The sequence below is a fragment of the Tachyglossus aculeatus genome, chromosome 11 (genome assembly GCF_015852505.1).
Source record: "Tachyglossus aculeatus isolate mTacAcu1 chromosome 11, mTacAcu1.pri, whole genome shotgun sequence".
Classification (NCBI taxonomy): domain Eukaryota; kingdom Metazoa; phylum Chordata; class Mammalia; order Monotremata; family Tachyglossidae; genus Tachyglossus; species Tachyglossus aculeatus.
In genome coordinates, this window is record NC_052076.1 from 53,712,507 (window position 1) to 53,734,536 (window position 22,030).

The window sequence follows — 22,030 nt, forward strand, 5'->3', positions numbered from 1 at the left end:
AGTTCCCCCTCCCATTCACAAAGAGGGGCACGTACCCCTGCTTACCCTGAAAGTTAAGGTCAGCAGTTGGCCCAACAGTCAGCACATTTCATCATCTTATCATGAAGTCGAGTGTACAAATGGTGCCTCCTGACTAGCTGAGTGCGGTGCTCACAGAGCGGCTGGAGGGGAGAAAGCAGGTGCTCAGACGATCCCGGCATTGCCTGGTGCAGAGCTCTTTTTGTTTCCCACTCTCCTTCCCCTCTCCCCAGCCGTGTTCTGAGCTGGTGGCCCGGGGATGGAGCAGATCCGTGGTGGAGCACATGTGGGGAGCCGAAAAGCTGGAGCGGGGGTAGCCAGTGGCCACGCGGAGTCTCCCCATGTCTGCCCTGGAGAGTCCATCCAAAGGCAGGGGAGACGGACGCGGAGGGGCTGATGGGCTAGAATTCATAGGGGGAGACGAAGACGGTGATCCTGAAGATGTGTTTTCCCAGCAGGACCTTGCGGGACAGCTCGCTCATCTCCAGCTCGACTTCTAGGGTGGCAGGGCCTGGCACCGGGCTGGTCATGACCAGCTCACCCGTGTGACGGTCAGAGCGCTGCACGGTGAAGGCCGCGAGGCCCCGACCCCCGGCGATGGCGAAGCGCAGGCTGTCGCCCACAGAGCTGGTGGTGGACATCTTGAAGAGGACCCGGGGCACGGTGCGGTTGGACTGGAGCGGGAGGTAGTGGAAGGAGATGGAGTTGGCTGACTGGCGGCAGGATCTGCTGCCCACGGGGCAAGGATTTCTCTCACACTGGCTGATGGCGAGGAGATAGACAGACAGACAGGCCTGCTGAGAGCTCAGCATTACCAGCCTCCAGGCAAGTCTTATTATTAATCAATAAATCAGTCATATTTATTGAGTACATTGTGCAGGGCAATAGGAATAAAAATCATTTTGGTATTTATTAAGTGCTCACAGTGTGCCAGGCCCTGTACTAAGCACGGGGGTGGATACAAGGAAATCCGGTGGGACATGGTCCCTGTGCCACAATGGGGCTCACAGTCTTAATCACCATTTTACAGACGAGGGAACTGAGGCCCAGAGAAGTGAAGTGACTCGCCCAAGTCATACAGCTGACAAGGGGCGGAGCCAAAATTAGAATCTAAGTCTTTCTGACTCTCAGGCCCATACTCTATCCACTAGGCCTCACTGCTTCTCTGCACTGTACTAAGCGCTTGAGAGAGTACAATACAACAGACACATTCCCTGCCCTTAATGGGTTTTGAAGGCACATCTCCTTCGAGTCCTTCCCTAAGCCCTCATTTCCTCTTCTCCCTCTCCCTTCTGCACCACCCTTACACTTGGATTTGTACCCTTTATTTACCCTTCCATCATCCCCATAGCACATATCCCTACTTTATTTATTTATGTTAATGTCTGTCTCTCCCTCTAGACGGTTAAGCTTCTGGTGGGCAGGGAATGTCTCTACCAACTCTGCTGTAGTGTACTCTCCAAAGCGTTCAGTAAATTCACACAGTAAGCGCTGCACACAGTAAGCATTCAATAAATGCTATTGATTGATTGATTAATCGAAGCCCGGGAACCCTTGCCAGACCGAAGTGACGGACTTGGAGCTTTTAGAAGTGCCGGTTGGTTCCGAGGCTCCTCCCACCCCACACTAGGAGACCAGCTGGGTTTGTGATCTTCTGACCCTCCGACTGTGGGCATCCCTCTAGGTTCACTTCCAGGGCCTCTGCTTTTCTCCCTTGGTGCTATTTTCCTGCTCACACAGTTCCAGCTTCCCACGCGCGTGCCCCTCCCGGCTAAGGGATTGTGTCCTCCTGCTCTGCCCTCTCTCCTACTGTCCAGGCCCGGGTTTCCTCCTTTCTCCAGGTCATTTCCATCTGGTCATCCTGACGTGACCGCAAACTCAGTGTCTAAAGAGAACTCCTCATCCTACTCACGCTCTTTGTTCTCAACTGTCCTATCTCTGGTGGCACCACCCAGCCGCCCTGTCCTCTTCCCCGCTGGCATCCAGCTCCTCGCCTCCAGCCTGCTGCCGGCTTTGTTGCCCTCCCTCCCTCCCAGCTGACTGTCACCTTTTCCCAAGTGGGGGTCGGGGGCTGAGGGTCCTGGGGAAAGGAGCCCCAGAGGTCCTGCCTGGAGCCCGGCTCTTACAAGGCCGACGTCTTCATGTAGCTCGTGTCTTGGCGGGGCCGGGGGCACTCGGGCCGCACGCACTGGAACCCCCCAAAGACGTTGACGCACAGCTCCCCTCGACTGCAGTTGTGCTGGTGATCGGAGCACTCGTCCACATCTGGCGGTAAGAAGGCACAACCCAAGCCCCACCCCACCCCCCGGAGCTGCCTCACAGCTGGGGCCGCCTCTGCTACAGGAGCCCCAAAGGGTGAGGTGGGATCCCCCGGGGCAGGCATCCTCTCCTTTTTTTATTCGTTAAGCAATTCCTATGTGCCAGGCACTGTACTGAACGCTGGGATGGATAGAAGGAAATCAAGCTGGACACGTGGAGCTCACGGTCTTAATCCCCATTTGACAGACCTGAGGCACAGAGGAGTTAAAGCGATTTGTCAGAAGTCACAGAGCAGGAAAGTGGAGGAACCAGGATTAGAACCCAGGTCCTCTGACTCACAAGCCCATTCTCTTTCCACTAGACCACGCCGCTTCTCAACGTCATCTCTCCTTTGCCCTCCTCCCCTTTGCTCATTAGGAGCTGGGCAGGAAGACAGGGCACCTAGGGATTTAGACCCAGGTTTGCCTCTGTTTCATCCCTCTCCTCAGAGCAGGATAAGGGCAGGGGAAGCCAGGGGGTCCCTGGGGAGAGAAATCCCAGGTTTAGCCTTGGCATGGCCCTAACCTCTGATCCCTCCCCATCTCCAACTTTCTGGAATGCCAGGAAGGACGGGGTGTGGGGGGGCCGGCTCCCTCAACAAGCAGTCTGACCCGGGAGGGCGTGTGGGCAGGTGGATGCTCTATATTAGCGTGGCTCAGTGGAAAGGGCACGGGCTTTAAAGTCAGAGGTCAAGGGTTCAAATCCCTGCTCCTCCAACTGTCAGCTGTGCAACTTTGGGCAAGTCACTTCACTTCTCTGTGCCTCAGTTACCTCATCTGTAAAACGGGGATTAAAACTGTGAGCCCCCTGTGGAACAACCTGATCTCCTTGTAACCTCCCCAGCACTTAGAACAGTGCTTTGCACATAGTAAGCACTTAACAAATACCATCATTATTGGGACAGCCTGATCATCTTGTAACCTCTCCAGCACTTAGAACAGTGCTTTGCACATAGTAAGCGCTTAACAAATACCATCATTATTATTATTATTACAGTTTGAGTGACCGAAGCCGCTTCCAGGTGATGAGGCACATGCCTGGGACGCAGAGGACCTGGGTTCTAATCCTGGTTCTGCCACTTGCCTGCTGGGTGACCTTAGGCAAGTTGCTTCTTCTCCAGGACTCAGTTACCTCATCTGTAAAATGGGGATTCAATACCTTTTCCCCTTCCTACTTAGATTGTGAGCCCTGTATGGGGTAGATACTGTGTCCAACCTGATTATCCTGCATCTTCCCCAGTACTTAGTACAGTGCTTGACACACAGTATGCGCATAACAAATAACACAATTATCGGGTTTTTTGTTTTCATGAGGCTGAGAATGAGGATGAGAGGTGATGTGTGTTGGTAGGGTTGAGAGAGGTAGGACCACGAGAGGAATGGGAACAGGCCTCAGAAGGGAAGGAGGGAGGTGGAGCAGCTATGGCTGGAAGTAGGATCGGCCCCTGTGGAACATGACTTCCATTTAGGAGCGGCCGGGGTGACACTGGGAGAGCATTCTCTCCACGGGGAGCCAAGAAGAGGAGGGGGACCCTCACCTTCACAGGTGTTCTGGTCAGGATTGAGCAGATATCCTGGGGGACAGATGCAGCGGTAGGAGCCAGGGAAGTTGATGCAGGTGTGTACACAGATACGGGTCTGACGGTTCAGCTGGAACAGCTGGCACTCATCTACATCTGAGAGGCAAGGGCAGGGGTCAGAGTTCACCCAGCACAGCAGCCTCCGAAGGAGGAGGAGGAGGAGGGAGAGAAGGAAGGGCAGGCAGCCACAGGTGGGGAGCTTTGGGTGGAGAGGCCCCACCTGAAGCATCCTCAGACGGCTAGGCCAGACTCACAGAAGGACAGACAGACCTGCCACAATCCTCACTCAAAGTCCCAGGTGCCTTAGGAGGTGACTGAATGCCAGGCTTCAGCCTGTTGTCCTTCAGGTGCAGGGATTTTTCCTCCCCCCGGCTCTGCCGGCCATCTCCAGGCAGGTGGGGGCCCTCCGTTCCCCCTGTCTGCCGCTTACCCTCTGAAAAGGGAGCGGGTCCGGCTACTGGGCAACTGCGGGGCCCTGGGGGTCCGGGCTTGGGGGTCTGCGCGGCTCCCCCATCTCACCTTGGCAGAGCCCGCCAGGCTGCATCTGGAAGCCAGCATCGCAGCTGCACTGGCGCGCGCCCTGCCCGTTCTCAGCGCAGCGGGGCTGGCGGCTGAAGGAGGAATTGCTCAGGGTCACCCGGTCTGTGGCAAGATGGAGGCAGGAGCCCAGGGTCAGGGCCCGAGCCCTGCTCTCTGCGGTCGGCCCCAGATTCCAACTCCCCTCCCCACACTACCCTACTGCTGTGAGGAGATCTGGTCTGGGGGCAGAGCCCTGTGCCCCCAGCCACAGGGCAGCAGCAGTAGGCTGGACCACGGCTCAGACCATCCTAGCCTTCCCTTCTGCAGGCCTGAAGCTTACCAGGATGTAGGCATGTGGGGGCCTCAGCCTGGGGACAGAAGAGAGAGTGGGAGGAGAAGGTAGAGAGGCTTGGGGAGAGACAGGGAAGCTGCCCTGTGCTCAGAGAGGTTATGAGGACATCCTCCATACCCTACCACCCGGGTCCCCCCAACGCAGGCCCCTCTTGGCTATCCTTCCTTTCCTCGTTCTCCTCTCCAGAGACCACACCCCAGTTCCCGCGGGGCAGGGCCCGCAGAGGGGGAGGCCCCTGGGGGTTTAGCTTCACCTTCGGAGGGTGGGAGAGTGAGGGTCTGAGAGGGGGAGAGCTACTTACAGGAGGAATCTGGGCTCTGACATTGTCCCCCAGTCCAGCCTCTGGGGCAGAGGCAGGTGTAGCGCTGCACGTGGTCCACACAGGTGCCCCCGTTGGCACAGGGTTGGCTGGCACAGTCGTCAATACCTGGGAGCAGGAGAGAAGTCTCACGCCATATATCTACCGAAGTGCTGCCTCTTCATGGGGCCCTTATCTGCCGGGTGAGCTGTTCCTTCTCCTCCCTCTTCTCTCTTTCACCCCTCCTCTCCCTGCCCCCCACCCCCTCGATGCCACCGCCTCGGGATACGTTACTCTTGCAGAAGGGCTGGTGCCCACTCCATGTCCTGTTGTCCTGGCACTGCCGTGACTCAGAGCCCACCAGTCGGAAGCCGGCATCACACAAGAAGTGTACCTCGTGGCCCACGGTCATCTTTTTCCCCAACTTCCTGCCATGTGCTGGCCCGGCAAGGTGGGGGCAGCTTTCTGAGCAGAGGGGCAGGGGTGGGGATAAAGAGAGGGTGGGTAATCAGACAAACAGAAGGCTCTCGTTCGGGTTGCCTCTCTGTGCTTCCATCAGGGTGTATTTACTGAGGGCTAATGGGGTGTAAAGCCGTATGCTGGACCTTGGGGATCCCTGCAGAAGGACCCTTGCTCCCTCCCCACAGGTAGACTGTAACCTCGCTATGGCAGGGAACGTGACTGCTAATTTGTTTGTATTATAATGATGGCATTATTATTATTATTATTATTATTATGGCATTTGGTAAGCACTTACTATGTGCCATGCGCTGTTCTAAGTGCTGGAGGAGATACAAGGTAATCAGGTTGTCCCACATGGGGCTCACAGTCTTCCCCATTTTACAGATGAGGTAACTGAGTCCCAGAGAAATTAAGTGACTTGCCCAAAGTTACACAGCAGACAAGTGGCGGAGTCGGGATTAGAACCCATGACCTCTGATTCCTAAGCCTGTGCTCTTTCCACTGAGCCATGCTGCTCCTCTAATAATAACAATAATAATAATGGGATTTATTAAGTGCTTACTATGTGCAAAGCACTGTTCTAAGCTCTGGGGAGTTTACAAGGTAATCAGGTTGTCCCACATGGGGCTCACAGTCTTCCCCATTTTACAGATGAGGTAACTGAGTCCCAGAGAAGTAAAGTGACTTGCCCAAAGTCACACAGCTAACAATTGGCGGAGCCAGGATTTGAGCCCATGACCTCTGACTCCAAAGCCCACGCTCTTTCCACTGAGCCACGCTGCTTCTCAGCATACTCTCCCAAGGGAGTAGTACAGCGCTCTGCACATAGCAAATGCTCAATAAATACCACTGATTGATTGATTGAGGCTTCCCGGCTAACGATGGAGACAAGACCATCCGGGCAAGGCCATCTGTAAAATGGCAGGAGACTTCTTTTTCCCTCCTCTGTCCTAGGGCTAGGGTGAGGGCCCCGGGGTGATGCCTAGGAGGCCACTGTGGCCTTAATGGGGAGTGGGATGCTTTGACTGTGGCAACTTGTACTTCCCAAGCACTTAGTACAGTGCTCTGCACACAGTAAGCACTCAATAAATATGAATGAATGAATCCTCCATGCCCACTATGTTCACACAGCAAGGGGTGGCTGGTGACTACCCATCCTGTGTGTCGCTCGGAGGTTTCTGCCTTTCTGGCCCAGCCAAGGGACTTTGGGAGGCCTGGCTTGGTCCCCAGCTGGAGGATTCCTGGGGACCCCTCCAAAGTCAGTTTGGTTTTGGGGGAGAGGGGGTGCTAGGAAGTCCCAGATGGAGGTAGACTTTCGTCTTGCCTGAAGCGCTCAGGGGTGCAAGGAGGGAAGGGAGAAACTGTTTAGTCTCCCCAGGATAACCAGGGGTGACCATGACCTGACCAGCCCTGCTCCTGTTCCCGCACCCTGCCCCTGGGTTCCCCTCAAACTGAGCCCTACTGGAGCTGGCATGGAGGCAGGGTGCATTCACTCACCCCAGGACGCTTCCTTCACGCTGGCCCGCATTCCTGACATCACGTTAGCACCTTTCCCCAACCACCTCAGCCTCCCTGAGTTTCCCCTGTCTTCCCTCATCCTCCCTCAGCCTCCGCCTCCAGCCTCCTTGGTACCGTTGCTGTGGGTGGGCTGTTTGTGGACACCGCTCTGCAGGGCCGTGAGCCGCTTCTTCAGGTTGCGCATGGCCTGGAGCTGGGCGGCTTCCTGCGCGGACAGCAGCTTCTGCATCTGCTGGATGGTGGTCAGCAACTGGCGCTTGCTCAGACAGCTCTGGGAGGGAGCCCACCATCCACATCACCAGAGGCAGCAAGCCGGACCACCTACCCACACAGGGAATGGAGTCTTTCCTGGTGAAAGGCTTGAGGGTATGGAGCATCTGGGAGGCCACATCCAGGAACTGGAGGAAGGATTCGGGGGGCGCCCAGGGGGAAACTCACAACTTGACATTTGCCTATGAGGCCAGGAGTCCCTGGTTGCACTAATTAGCTCCACTGGGAGACATGAGACCTGGAAATGGGGGGCGGGAGGGGTCCCTTAACCTATCTAAGCCACGTCCTCATCTGGAAAATGGGTATGATGGCAGCCCCCCTCCCTCCCACTCCATCTGAACTCTGAACACTGGGCTACTCAAAGGGTGGGTGATGGGGAGAGGGGTTTCTCTTACCTGCCCTTGGCTGTGGGGAAGCTGCAGGAGCCCCAGGGCTACGAGAACGGGCAGCTCAAGGAGCATCGTGCTGAGGGGTCCAGCAACACAAGGAGACGGGGAGGCCCTGGGTGAGTAGAAAACTGGTGACACTTGCCGCGCAATCCTGCCCGCTCTGGGCCGCAGCAACTGGATGGTGGAGGGAAAGGCGCCAAAGGGAACAGACTAGAAGCGAGAGAGCAGGATTGGATTGGGGTAGGTAGCATGAGGCTGGCACTGCCATTTTCCCCAATTTTTGGTTCTTTCTCTCCAACTACAGAGTACAGAAGTTGAGTCTTTTCTGGGGCACAGTTAGGACCAGGGTGTTCCCCCCACTCTCCCTCTCTCCCCAGACCCCTCTCACCTGCCTATCCTTGCCTGCTCTGGATTCCTCAGTGAGAGCAGCCTCCGGGGCTCTCCCTGGCTGGCAGAGCACAGTTTCCCTCTGTCCCAGGAGCTTTGGGCCAATTTCCTTTGGGGGTTTTAATGGCGAAAAGCAAAGGCTTCTTCTGCTGCTGATTCTGGGGGCCTAGAATGGGGCTCTTCCCCACCCACCCCTGCTTCTATTCCCCCACCTCCCCTGCTACCATTACCCCAACTTCCCTACCTAGCCCCCAATCAGGGGGCACTTTTCCACCCTGCTTACCTCCCCAGTGCCTGACGAGGTCCTGCCGGTAGTCGGTCTTGGCCTCAGGGGCCCCCACAGACTGCTGCGCTTGGGCCAGCCTTGGTGTCCCCCTCCAGAGGATGCTGTGACTGCCCGCCACTTCTCTCCCTCTAGAGGCTTTCGAACTGGAGTGGAAGGGGCAGGGCATGGGGCGGGGGGGAGGAGCCTAGCCCCCTCCTGCAGGGATCTTTCCAATGGAAAGCCAAAGAGAAAACCCACTCACATCCCGTTGCCGCTTCCCTCCCAGCTTCCCCCACCCCAAGTCAGGGCCCCCTCTGCAGGAGGAGGAGGAGGAGCCTGTTCACAGAGGTGGTCGGGGCAGCAGCTCCTGAGCAGACTCAAGAATCCCCAGGCGCCAGGGCTCCCAGAGGCCCTTGCCTGGGATGTGTGGGTTGGAACAGGAGGGCGGTTCACGGCCAGTGTGGTTTCCCCCCTCTCTGGCTGCACTTCCGTCATTCTCCTGCCTCCCCTTGGGTTCGGAGGGCCATGGGCAGCAGGGGAGGGTTCTGTGGGCATGTGGCAAGAGGGGCAGAGCTCCTCTTTCCTCCCTGGCTGCCTGAGCTGCAGGGCCCGGCCCAGCTCCTTCTCCCAGGCCTGTCAGTGTTGCGGCCCTGAAGGCTCAGAAAGCCTTCCCCGGCCCGGAGCCGGGTGGGCGGCCTGCACCTCAGGTCCTGCCCACCTCCGTTGGGCCCCCATCTCTCACCCGGACAGGGCCGCCCCTCTGGACGGGCTCACTCACCGGTCGGGATGGCACCGGAGCCGCCCTCCTAGATGGCTCGGAACCTGCAGATGATGGAAATGGAAGGACGAGGGGAGAAGCAGGGCGGCTCACCCCAGAGGAGGTGTCCTGGGCACCAGGGTGGGGTTTGGAGGCAGGCACGGCCCCTGGCACAAGGCTTCCCACAAGTCTGGCTCTGTCCGGTCCTTGAGGTGGCCATTTGTCTGATTTAATACCAGACGGTCAGGTTCCACTGGTCTTCCCCCTAGTCCAGGGTGCAAATGGTGCGGGATGACTTTATGTCAGATATTTTTCTTTTCAGTGTCCAGCCTCTCCCTGCCTCAGCTCCTGAATGGCCAGCTCCACAGCTCAGAAGCAGAGCCCATGTTTGCAGGGTCCTGAAAAGGGGATGAGGTCCTGCTGAAGCGATTGGTTGATTGACTGAGGTAAAGTGAGGGAAAAGAAGTCTCTAGGGGATGCCGATTTCTGGAAGCTGCTGTATGGCGGCGTCACCTGACAATAGGTAGCCTATGAAACACTTATAGCTTGACGCAAGTTTGTTTCTTCCACATCAAGACAGCAAGGATTGCCTGTGCCTGTCTTGGAGTGGTTTCTCTCTGCCAATGCTCCCCCTGACCTCTTAAAGGGGCAGCTGCCTTGCTGCTTCTGGTTGTGGAGAGGGGGTGAGGAGAGGGGAGATGCTACTGCCCAAACTAAGTGTTCAGAGTCTCTGGGAAGATTTCTGCCACCTGCTCACACCCCGGGCAAGGGCTCCCAAGTTGAAGACAGGGCATTGTTCCTAGCAGGTTGTACCCACTGTGAGGGCTGGCTCAGGGCTCCCAGCCCCGCCCCCCAGGATGGGGGCTTGCTCAAGGAACGAGTGCCAACTTCAGCGAGAGGAGGAATGAGTGAAAAGGAAGAGAGACAATCAGGCAGAGAAAGGAGAACGAGAAAGGAGAGAGGAAAAGACAGGGAAAGGAGAAAAAGAGGAAGGAGGAAGAGAAAGGAGAGAGTGAAGAGAAAGGAAAGAAAGAGAAGGGAGAGAGAGCGGAGAGAAAATAAAGAAGAGAGAGGAGAGAGAGAAAGGAGAGAGAGAGAAGAGAAAGGAGAGGAGAAAGAAGAGAAAGGGAGAGGAGAGAAAATAGAGGAGAGAGAGAGAAGGGAAAGAGAGAAAAGAGAAAGGCGAGAGATGAGAAAGGAGAGGAGAAAGAGAAGAGAAAGGGAGAGGAGAGAAAATAAAGAAGAGAGAGGAGAGAGAGAAAGGAGAGAGAGAGAAGAGAAAGGAGAGGAGAAAAAAGAGAAAGGGAGAGGAGAGAAAATAGAGGAGAGAGAGAGAAGGGAAAGAGAGAAAAGAGAAAGGCGAGAGATGAGAAAGGAGAGGAGAAAGAGAAGAGAAAGGGAGAGGAGAGAAAATAAAGAGGAGAGAGAGAAGGGAAAGAAAGAAAGAGAAAGGAGAGAGAAGAGAAAGGAGAGGAAATAGAAAGAAGTGGGGGAGAGAGAGAAAGGAGAGAGAGTGAGGGGAGAAGAGTAGAGAGAAAAAGGAAAGAGAGAGAGAGAAAGAGAGAGCTAGCTCTCTGGGTCCAAGCGCGTTCGGGGCTTTGCTCTGCACACTCTCACTATTGAGAAGGAGAGAATGGCCCCATTCAGTGAGGGAGGGCGGGTGGCCGGGCCGAGTGAGGACAACATCCAGACCCGTGGGGCGCCGGCCCGTGGCCCCCCAACCGAGCGATCCCGCGGCCCAAACCGAGCCAGGGCGAACCGGCCTCCCCTTCATTCCCTGGCAGGCAGAGTCCGCGTCTACTCTACCTCAGGTCCCTGCTGAGGCCTGGCCATTACTCTGCCCCTGTTGACCCCGGGAGCTCAGCTCCTGACTCTGGAGAGAAGCTGCAATGATAAGACCACCTTCCCTCACCCCCTTTCCCAGCTAGGAACTGTGGTAGTTGCCAGCCCCTCTGGAAACTCTGTATTAAAGGGTCTTGCCACCCGGGGTCTTGCTTTCTGCCATTCTCTGTCACCCCCAAGCCTCTCTCTCCCCCAGGTTTGCCACTGGGCCAAAGCCCCTCTTTGCGGGGTCAGATGGGAACCACATACTGCTTGGGTCAGCTAAGACAGAAGGAAACAAGACCCAGGCTACAGAACGGCTCACTGGGCTGAGAGTATGTTTTGTGGTGGGCATATTGTCTTTTGAGGAAAGCCCGGGGAACAGTCAACCAATCAGTCAATTATCAATGGTATTTACTGAGCGTTTACTGTGTGCAGATCACTGTACTAAAGTTCTTGGGAGTATACAATATAACAGAGTTTATAGACGTGCTCCCTGCCCACAGTGAGCTTACAGCCTACACAGGGAGATAGACGTTCATATAAATAAATAATTTATATAATTTAGAGATATTTACGTAAGTGCTGTGGCAAATATCAAATTCCCAAAGGTCACGGATCCGAGCACATAGATGATGCAGAAGGGAGAGGGCGCTGGGAATAGAGGGCTTAGTCAGGGAAGGCCTCTTGGAGGAGGCATGCTCTTAATAAGGCTTTGAGTGTCCAAACAAATTTAATGAGCATTTACTGTGTACTGTACTGAGCACTTGGGAGAGTACACTATAAGAGTTGGTAGATATGTTCCCTGCCCACAACGAGCTTAGAGTCTACCTCTGACAAATTCCTCTGCCTCCCCTTCTGATGAGGAGCTGTCCTTTTCTCCCTTCCAGAGGCCCAGAGTGGGGGTTGCTTGGCTCCAAGCCGAGGTTCCCTCCCACTGGCCCTTGCAGCCCAGATACACCGGTGTTCATTGTGCTCTGCCACCCTTGACTTTCTCTGCCTTGAGTAGAGCGCAGTACCTTGGGGGCTGAGAATCGCTCTTTCACCTGCCCTTCTGAATCCCTTTGCCCCACGGAGGTGGAGCCCCTGGAGGGTCCCATTTTTCTGCCCAGGCTTCCACCCCCATAGATTTTCCCATTCCCAAGGGCTTCCCCTATCTGCCCGCTCAGCCGGCCTGTGGCCCGCAGTTACCTACTCCCCTCCATCCCTCCCTCCGTCCCTCCTCCGTCCCCCCTCTGACCCTCCTATGTTTAATTCATGTGAGGGAAGGCAGGGCTCAAGCTTCCCAGGATAGAACAAAACTCCCTTGGGGACTTGCCCACTCCCAGCTCAGTGCCGCTCTCCCACGACACCCGGCCCTCCCCGCAGAGGCTCTCCGGTCAGGGAAAGCCGGGGGGAGTCGGATGCTACAGCAGAAACTGAGTCCCTCGCCCTGGCCCGAGAGCTCCATGCATGAATCTGCCCCTCAGGAATGTGTTTGCCAGCCAATCAACAAGGCCCCGGTGCTCTCCGACGGACCATTCTCCTAATCCTCCTGTGGCTGGCGGCCTGGGTTGGCCCCTGCCCTTGCTGGGGGCGTGTGGGGAGAGAATAACCGGGATTCCACAGGACCTGTCTGTCTCGCCCTCGCCTCGTCGCCTTTCATGCCAAGCCCCCATCGGCGGAAGACTATTTGGACAGAGCTGTTACTCAGCAGCCTGCCCGCTTTTGTCTCTGCTGCCCGACCGTGCTTGTCTGAAGTCTGAATAGGCTCGGGCCTTGGAACCAGTGAGGGACGAAGCGCGCAAGAGAGGCCAGAGAGCCCTCGAGTCCAAGTCCAGGCTGCCTTCCAACCGTCCCGCTTGGCCGGACCTGTCTCACCTGCCTTCCAAGCTGCAGCCGTTCCCCATGCCTCGGGCACGGGGGTCTGCTTGCCAGCTCCTGCCACTTCTCCTTGGTCTTCTGGGCCTCTCTCTGGGGGAGAGCCGGCAGCAGGGGCAGAGGGAGCACCGGGAGCAGCAGTCCCTGCCGGCGCCCCCGCACCAAGGTAATGGGTCACGGGTGAAGCGAGGGCCCCTGGGCCCCGCCACCAGGGAAGGTCTAGTCAGTCTGGTTGGGGCCTCAGCGATTGGGGTGGGGGCTGGGGCCAGGACAACTGTCCCCTTGGTCGCCTGAAGCCCGTGGGTCTCTAGAGATGCTTGCTCTCCTTCCTGGGAGACCGCAGTGGACCTGGAGACCACTGAAGGGGAGAATTCCCAGGGAGGGAGAGAAGGACCAAGAGAATCCCAGTCCAGAGAGATGGATGGAGGAGGGACGCCCTCCCTGAAGCCCAAACCATGTCTGGGAGGGAGCCAGAGCCAAAGTCAGATCCGGAAAGGCGAGGCAGGCCCCCACTCCCCGGCCCTGTCATCTCCTCGCTGGGGTCTAGCACTGGGCCGGAGACTTGCCCACCGTCCAACCAGCCCTGTGCTGGTGACCTACTCGCTGCCCAGCCAGCCCCCACCCCAGTGACCTGCGTGCTGCCCAGTCAGCCCCTCGGATAGTGCAGTGGCCATACCACCCGCCATGGGGAAGACTTGATGGTGGCTGGAAGGGGAAAACAAGGGGTGGGATCAGCAAGTGGGCTCCCAAACTGGGGGTTAGCTATGGTTTCTGCGGCCCTCAGAAGTTCCCACTCACCATTCCCTGGACCCGGCCCTTGACTGCTGGAGACCCTGAGCTGCCGGGGACCCCAACCGAGGAAGGCCATCTGGAGCCTCCTCCATCCTTCAGCCTTATTTTGCCCTCCTTCCACCCGGAGGCAGGTTGAATTGGGACTTAGGAGACAGACTGAGGGATTGGGCACTCTTTCTCTCTCTCTCTCTCTCCCCTCCTCCCTTTCTCTCTCTCCCTCTCCCCATTCTCTCTCTCTTTCCAGTTTCCAGGCCCCTTGAGGTCCCGTCACAATATTCAGCCAGAGTTTCTCAGACCCCTGCCATCCCTTCCCCCTCCCCACCCTCCTAGGGCCTCTTCCGCCTCACCCCTCCTATTCCCACCCTGTCTGGTGCAGGCGGGGGTGAGCACGTAGTCTCCATGGCCCCCAGCCCCCTCCCTTTCTGACTCTCTTTGTGTCCTGTTCCGAAAGAGAGTTCTGCCTCTCCATCCCCCCACACCTCAGCGGTCACCATGGAGACTGCCCGGCTCCCCTCGTTGCCCGGAGACTCTGTCCCAGCTAACCCCGATCACCGGGCTCCATTCATTCATTCAATCGTATTTATTGAGCGCTTACTGTGTGCAGAGCACTGTACTAAGCACTTGGGAAGTACAAGTTGGCAACATATAGACTCCGTGCTTTGGTTCCCTGCGGCATTCTTGATGATTTTCTTCCCGGACTCTCTCCACCTTCACCTCCCCCTCCTCCCACCCACCTCACCTCCCGTTCATCCCTCCATGCTGTCCAGCTCTGGGCTCGAAGGAAGCTTTCCTGCTGCTCTCCCTCCACAACAGACTGAGGAGTAAAGTCCGCCCACAGGCTGCCAACATGCAGAGAATGGTGAGTGCCCCAACAAGGCCCTGGACCTCACGTGGCTCCCACTGACTCTGAGAAGGGCCCGGGGAGGGTCCCGAGGAGGGCTCTGAGGATGATCGGGGCTGGGAAGTAGAAGACCCCGGCTGTGGGAGGGGGAAATGAGTCACTCGGCTGGTGGAGAGAAGGCTGAAGGCGAACGCTATGAAGCTCTGAAGTCCATTAATTCATTCATTCGATCTATCGTATTTATTGAGTGCTTCCTGTGTGCAAAGCACTGAACTAAACATTTGGGAGAGTACAGTATAACGATAAAGAGAAACCACATTCACTGAGGACAGAACTTGAGGTGCCAACTGCACCCATAGCAGGGGGAACTGGGGACCAGAGTTAATAATAACAATGATGGTATTTGTTCATTCATTCATCATCATCAATCGTATTTATTGAGCACTTACTATGTGCAGAGCACTGTACTAAGCACTTGGGAAGTACAAATTGGCAACATATAGAGACAGTCCCTACCCAACAGTGGGCTCACAGTCTAAAAGTCTTACTGCACCAGCCTTCTCTCTGATCTCCCATCTTCGTGTCTCTCTCCACTTCAATCCATACTTCATGCTGCTGCCCGGATTATCTTTGTCCAGAAACGCTCTGGACATATTACTCCCCTCCTCAAAAACCTCCAATGGCTACCGATCAATCTGCGCATCAGGCAGAAACTCCTCACCCTGGGCTTCAAGGCTGTCCATCCCCTCGCCCCCTCCTACCTCACCTCCCTTCTCTCCTTCTACTGCCCAGCCCGCACCCTCCGCTCCTCCACCACTAATCTCCTCACTGTACCTCGCTCTCACCTGTCCCGCTATCGACCCCTGGCCCACGTCATCCCCCGGGCCTGGAATGCCCTCCCTCTGCCCCTCCGCCAAGCTAGCTCTCTTTCTCCCTTCAAGGCCCTGCTGAGAGCTCACCTCCTCCAGGAGGCCTTCCCAGACTGAGCCCATTCTTTCCTCTCCCCCTCGTCCCCCTCTCCATCCCCCCGTCTTACCTCCTTCCCTTCCCCACAGCACCTGTATATATGTATATATGGTTGTACATATTTATTACTCTATTTATTTATTTATTTATTTATTTTACTTGTACATTTCTATCCTACTTATTTTATTTTGTTGGTATGTTTGGTTCTGTTCTCTGTCTCCCCCTTTTAGACTGTGAGCCCACTGTTGGGTAGGGACTGTCTCTATGTGATGCCAATTTGTACTTCCCAAGCGCTTAGTACAGTGCTCTGCACATAGTAAGCGCTCAATAAATACGATTGATTGATTGATTGATTGATTAAAAGGGGGAGACAGAGAACAAAACCAAACATACTAACAAAATAAAATAAATATTCATTCATTCAATTGTATTTATTGAACGCTTACTGTCTGCAGAGCACAGTACTAAGCGCTTGGGAAGTACAAGCTGGCAACATATAGAGATGGTCCCGACCCAACAGTGGGCTCACAGTCTAGAAGGGGGAGACCGAGAACAAAACATATTAACAAAATAAAATAAGTAGAATAAATATGTACAAGTAAAATAAATAGAGTAATAAATCCGTACAAACATATATACATATATACAGGTGCTGTGGGGAAGGGAAGGAGGTAAGGCGGGGGGGATGGAGAGGGGGAGGAGGGAGAGAGGAAGGAGGGGACTCCTTTGTTAAACGCTTACTATGCACCAAGTACTGTTCTAAGCATTGGGGATTGCAATTGGGTGCAGTTGCAGCAGCTAAGAGTTGCAGCTGGAGTTTAGGATAGATTCATATGGACGGTGTTGAGTGCTGGGACCTGTTTCTGGTCGGGGGGAATCTCTTCTTCTGGAAGAGATTTTATTTGTACATATCTATTCTATTTATTTTATTTTGTTAGTATGTTTGGCTTTGTTCTCTGTCTCCCCCTTTTAGACTGTGAGCCCACTGTTGGGTAGGGACTGTCTCTATATGTTGCCAATTTGTACTTCCCAAGCGTTTAGTACAGTGCTCTGCACATAGCGCTCAATAAATACGATTGATGATGATGATGATGATGATGGAAGGGGCTAGAAGAAAGTAGGGTAACCGCACCCCTGCTTCCAACATTGGCTTAGGATAGGTGCGGGCCTACCTGGACACAGTGGAATGGATTCATTGACCTCTGGAGAACCCAATCAATCAATCAATCGTATTTATTGAGCGCTTACTGTGTGCAGAGCACTGGACTAAGCACTTGGGAAGTACAAGTTGGCAACATATAGAGACAGTCCCTACGAAACAGTGGGCTCACAGCCCAAACAACTGGAGGCCACTTGTGACTCCGGCCAGCCCCCTTTGGATTGTGCCTGGGTGTCACTGAGGCGGTGGGTGAGCCGTGGAGTCTGCTAACTCTATTATACTCTCCCAAGCGCTTAGTAGACTGCTCTGCACGGAGCAAGCACTCCATAAATACCAATGATTGATGGAAAGGGGGTCCAGGAGACAGTCAGGATTCCCAGCTCCTTGAGGCCCAGCTCGGGATGGGAAGGCCAAACAAGGCCAGCAGAGGAGGCAGGGAAGACGGACTCCGCAGGTGGCATTGGTGCCGGGTCTGGCCAAGCCTGGATTATTCTCTGAGGAATGGCTGAGCCCTCTCTCTCTCCCTCTCTCCCGCTCCCCCATCCCAAGCCCCTACACCTCCGAGACCTCGTGGGACTGGCCGTGGAGAGCGAGCAGGGGAGTTGACTCCCTCATGACCATTCTGCTGTCTGCTCTCATTTAGCAAATCCCCCTTCTCCCCAGCAGCCCTGCCTCTCTAGGGATTGTCCCCAAAGCTGGGGCCCAAGAGGCTGGCACCGAGCCTGGGATTCTGGGCATGCCTAGGATGTGCCGTCCTGGATTACACTCTTGATTCCTGGTCTGGTGCTGGTGTGGGAGATTAATTCATTCATTCAATCGTATCTGTTGAGCGCTTACTGTGTGTAGAGCACTGGACTGAGTGCTTGGGAAGTACAAGTTGGCAACACCTAGAGACGGTCCCTACCCAATAGCGGGCTCACAGTCTAGAAGGGGGAGACAGAAAACAAAACAAAACATATTAAAAAAATAAAATAAATAGAATAAATATGTGCAAGTAAAATAAAATAGAGTGATAAATACGTACAAACATATATACAGGTGCTGTGGGGAGGGGAAGGAGGTAACGCAGGTGGGATGGGGAGGGAGAGATGCCCTCAGGGTCAAGCAGGACTGCTCCTAAGTATTCCTGAGTCTCCTCCAGCCCTGACTCCATTCCCAAACTGCCATCCCTAGCCCTCAGGGTCAATGTCCTGGGAAGGGCCCAGACTTGGGGCTGGGGGGCTGGGAGAAGGTCGGGCTTCCTCCTACTACGCTCTGCCCCAGAGACCAATCAAGAGCTTGTTCAGGGCCCAGCCCCATATGGGCACAGACCTGGAAATCAAGAGGTCATGGTTTCTAATCCCAGCTCGGCCACTTGTCTGCTGTGTGACCTTGGGCAAGTCACTTTGCTTCCCTGTGCCTCATTTACCTCATCTATAAGATGGGGATTGAGACTGTGAGCCCCACGTGGGACGAGGACTGTGCCCAACCTGATTTGCTTATAACCCAGGGCTTAGTACAATGCCTGGCACATAGTAAAAGCCAATACCACAATCATTACTAGTATGTTATTCCCCTACCACAGTTTTCCAAAAAGCCTTGTCCAAAGCTCCCACATCCCTGGCCCTCGTGGGCTCCTCTCCAAAAGCTGTCTGCTGGCTCTCTCATCATCATCATCAATCGTATTTATTGAGCGCTTACTATGTGCAGAGCACTGTACTAAGTGCTTGGGAAGTACAAATTGGCAACATATAGAGACAGTCCCTACCCAACAGTGGGTCCTTATAGATGCCACCTCCCTGCACTGTCAGGCATCACTGTTCAGCAAAGAGGTGCTGGGCTAGGGGAGGAACAGGGCCGGGGACTTGGGAATCCTAAGCCTGGCCCGCTAGCTGTCAGAGGGTGACAGAGGGAAGGGTCAACAAGTGGACAAGCTAGCCTGCCTCTATCACAGGCCGGAGGGTTATCTTAGGTCGAACTTCTCGGCCTTTGAGAAGCCCCCTTGAGAAGTTGGCTAGGCCTGGCAGAGGATTGGATCCAGCTGCAGAGAGGCTGAGAGCCTCAGAAAGGGAACGATAATCCCGGTGCCTGTGTTGCCCAGTTCCCACCCTGGAGAGTTGTTATTGTTATATTGTACTCTCCCAAGTGCTCTGCACACAGTAAATGCTTAATAAATATGATCGAATGAATGAATGAGTCCCCTCTCTGCTCAGCCTAGCTCCTGTGGCAAAGGGGTTCTTGCCAAAAAGGCACACGGCACCCAAAAAGACCCCTCCTCTTCTGCCCCAGTAAGGGCAGCGGGGGAAGCAGAGTCCAGGAACACATCTAGGTGGGAATCCTGGGGGTGGAGGGCGGGAAAGTGAGGATGCCCCGGTTCAGTGCATCGCCTCCCCCTTGAGCAATGATTAACCAGCAGTCCGGGGCCCTGGCTCTGGGGGAGCTGGAGCTGGGGCTGGACTGCGGAGCCCTGAGCGTGGCTGCTTTCCCAGGGAATAATCAACCGCCTGGGCCTGCTGGCATAGCCGTCCCTGCCCCCGCCCCACAGCCAGGAGGAGACGGCCCATAAACTCGCAGCTGGGCAACGTGACCTTGACCACCTCAAGGCCGTTTTCCCAGGATTCTGGTGAGGGCCAGGGTGAGGGCGGGGGAGAAAGTTTTGGGCACCCCAGAGGTCTCATTCTCTTTCCTGGCTCTCCCCCCTCCTCCTTCCCAGGCCCAGTGGCCAGCATCACTGCCAGGGGCTCAGGGGCTGAAGGAGGATGCAAAGCCACCCCAGAAGCATGGGCATCTTCATTCATTCATTCAATCAATTGTATTTATTAAGTGCTTACTGTGTGCAGAGCACTGTACCAAGCCCTTGGGAAAATACAATGCAACAATATAGAGTGACAATCCCTGGCCACAACGAGCTCACAGTCTAGAGAGGGGGAGACAGACATCAATACAAACAAGTCGACATCAATATAAATCAATAAAATGACAGATATAGGCATAAGTGCTGGGCGGCTGGGAGAGGGAGGAAGAGCAAAGGGAGCAAGTCAGGACGATGTGGAAGGGAGTGGGAGATGAGGAAAACTGGGGCTTTGTCTGGGAAAGCCTCTTGGAGGAGATGTGCTTTCAGTAAGGCATTGAAGCGGGAGAGAGTAATAGTCTGGTGGATTTCATTCATTCATTCAATCGTATTTATTGAGCGCTTACTGTGTGCAGAGCACTGGACTAAGCGCTTGGGAAGTACAAGTGGGCAATATATAGAGACGGTCCCTACCCAACAACGGGCTCACAGTATAGAAGGGGGAGACAGACAACAAAGCAAACCAGGTAGACAGGTGTCAAGTCATCAGAACAAATAGAATAAAGCTAAACGCACATCATTAACAAAATAAATAGCATAGTAAATATGTACAAGTAAAATAAATAGAGTGATAAATCTGTACAAACATATATACAGGTGCCGTGGGGAGGGGAAGGAGGTAGGGTGGGGGGGATGGGGAAGAGGAGAGGAAAAAGGGGGCTCAGTCTGGGAAGGCCTCTTGGAGGAGGTGAGCTCTCAGTAGGGCTTTGAAGGGAGGAAGAGAGCTAGCTTGGCATATGTGTGGCGGGAGGGCATTCCAGACCAGGGGGAGGACGTGGGATGAGGGGTCGATGGCGGGACAGGCGAAAACGAGGCATAGTGAGGAGATTAGAGGCAGAGGAGCGGAGGGTGCGGGCTGGGCTGGAGAAGGACAGAAGGGAGGTGAGGTAGGAGGGCGCGAGGTGATGGACAGCCTTGAAGCCGAGAATGAGGAATTTTTGCTGGATTTGAGGAGGGAGGGCGTTCCAGACCTGGCAACTGCTCCCAGGGACACCGGTCTCCCTTAGGCTGGGTGCAGTGATAGGAGATAAGGATTCATTCATTCATTCATTCAATCGTATTTATTGAGCTCTTACTGTGTGCAGAGCACTGTACTAAGCACTTGGGAAGTACAAGTTGGCAACATATAAAGACGGTCCCTACCCAACAGCGGGCTCACAGTCTAGAAGGGGAAGACAGACAACAAAACAAAACATATTAACAAAAGAAAATAAATAGAATAAATATGTACAAATAAAATAGAGTAATAAATCCGTTCAAACATATATACATATATACAGGTGCTGTGGGGAGGGGAAGGAGGTAAGGCTGGGAGGGGGGGAGATGGGGAGGGGGAGGAGGGGGATAACTCTAGGAATTCATCCCTGCTCCCAGTTCAAAGTAGCAGCTTGCCTAGCATCCCTTTCCTAGACCCTCTCCGACCTGCATCACAGCATGACATGGCCCCCGGACTACCTGGATCAATGGGGAACAGGCTCTCCCTAGACTCCTGTTCCCGCATCCTGTACCCAAAGATGGGATGGGCCAAGGGGGTCTGTCTTGGCTGCTTTTGCCTCTGTTGCCTTGTCTCAGCCCCATGGCTGGGGAGGACAAACTCTTGGATGCCGGTTGGAGTTGAGAGTTGAATGTCCTCCTTCCCCTCCCCACAGCACCTGTATATATGTTTGTATGTATTTATTACTCTATTTTATTTTTACATATTCTATTTATTTTATCTTGTTAATACGTTTTGTTCTGTTGTCTGTCTCCCCCTTCTAGACTGTGAGCCCGCTGTTTAGGGACCGTCTCTAGATGTTGCCGACTTGTACTTCCCAAGCGCTCTGCACACAGTAAGCAGCGTGGCTCCGTGGAAAGAGCCCGGGCTTTGGAGTCAGAGGTCATGGGTTCAAATCCCGGCTCCGCCACTTGTCAGCTGTGTGACTTCGGGCAAGTCACTTGTCTGGGCCTCAGTTCCCTCATCTGTAAAATGAGGATAAAGACTGTGAGCCCCATGTGGGACAACCTGATCACCTTGTAACCTCCCCAGCGCTTAGAACAGTGCTTTGCACATAGTAAGCGCTTAATAAATGCCATTATTATTATTATTATTATTAAGCTCTCAATAAATACTACTGAATGAATGAATGAATGAATGAATGAATGACTGTGTTGGGGCGGTGCGGCCGAGACCCCAGCAGAGGGCGCTCCGAGCCTTTTTTGTAGGCCTCGGGCCAGGTTTCTGCCCCTTAGCGTTTATAATAATAATAATAATAATAATGGTATTTGTATAGAACACTCGTATCTATCCCAGTGTTCAGTACAGGGCTAGGCATGTAGTAAGTGCTAAACACATACCACAGTTATTATTATTATTATTATTATTATTATTATTATTATTATTATTATTATTTCAGGCCAATTGACCAATTTACAAAGAAGCGGCATTACCTAACGGACGGGGCACAGGCCTGAGAGACAGAGGATCGGATTCTAATCCTGGCTCTAATCCCCTCTTCTCACTTAATTTCTGTGCCTTAGTTACCTCATCTGTAAAATGGGGATAAAATTCCAGTTCTCACTCCCTCTTAGATTGTGAGCTCCATGTGAGACGGGGACTCTGTCTACATTGTATCTTCCCCGGAGGTTAGCACAGCCCTTGGAGTTTAAACA

The 22,030-nt window shown here is 54.4% G+C and overlaps 2 protein-coding genes across 7 annotated transcripts in view; one reads left to right on the forward strand and one right to left on the reverse strand.

Annotated features, from left to right (window-relative positions):
• Positions 1–14,375, reverse strand: LOC119934822 (fibulin-7-like). Of its 6 annotated transcripts, none has more exons than XM_038754357.1 (12): positions 14,325–14,375; positions 9,134–9,377; positions 8,374–8,581; positions 8,092–8,199; positions 7,710–7,877; positions 7,159–7,315; positions 5,359–5,529; positions 5,068–5,193; positions 4,415–4,537; positions 3,854–3,991; positions 2,145–2,283; positions 1–780 (listed from the first exon to the last, which is right to left on the reverse strand). In XM_038754357.1, the coding sequence occupies exons 5-12, from the start codon at positions 7,773–7,775 to the stop codon at positions 420–422; spliced, it is 1,281 nt and encodes a 426-aa protein (XP_038610285.1). In that variant the 5' UTR covers positions 7,776–7,877; positions 8,092–8,199; positions 8,374–8,581; positions 9,134–9,377; positions 14,325–14,375; the 3' UTR covers positions 1–419. The 6 variants fall into 6 exon arrangements, with proteins under 6 accessions (XP_038610285.1, XP_038610288.1, XP_038610286.1 ...); XM_038754360.1 differs by lacking the exon at positions 14,325–14,375 and adding an exon at positions 12,794–13,033 and having other exon boundaries at positions 1–776; positions 2,145–2,257; XM_038754358.1 differs by lacking the exon at positions 14,325–14,375 and adding an exon at positions 12,794–13,029 and having other exon boundaries at positions 8,374–8,519.
• LOC119934795 (C-type lectin domain family 18 member A-like) overlaps positions 9,589–22,030 on the forward strand; it is a 25,774-nt gene continuing 13,332 nt past the window's right edge. Inside the window, exons 1-6 of the mRNA XM_038754333.1 lie at positions 9,589–9,635; positions 11,151–11,268; positions 12,302–12,311; positions 12,403–12,485; positions 12,683–12,959; positions 14,353–14,444. Coding sequence (XP_038610261.1) covers positions 9,589–9,635; positions 11,151–11,268; positions 12,302–12,311; positions 12,403–12,485; positions 12,683–12,959; positions 14,353–14,444 — 627 coding nt within the window. The remainder of the gene's footprint in view (positions 9,636–11,150; positions 11,269–12,301; positions 12,312–12,402; positions 12,486–12,682; positions 12,960–14,352; positions 14,445–22,030) is intronic.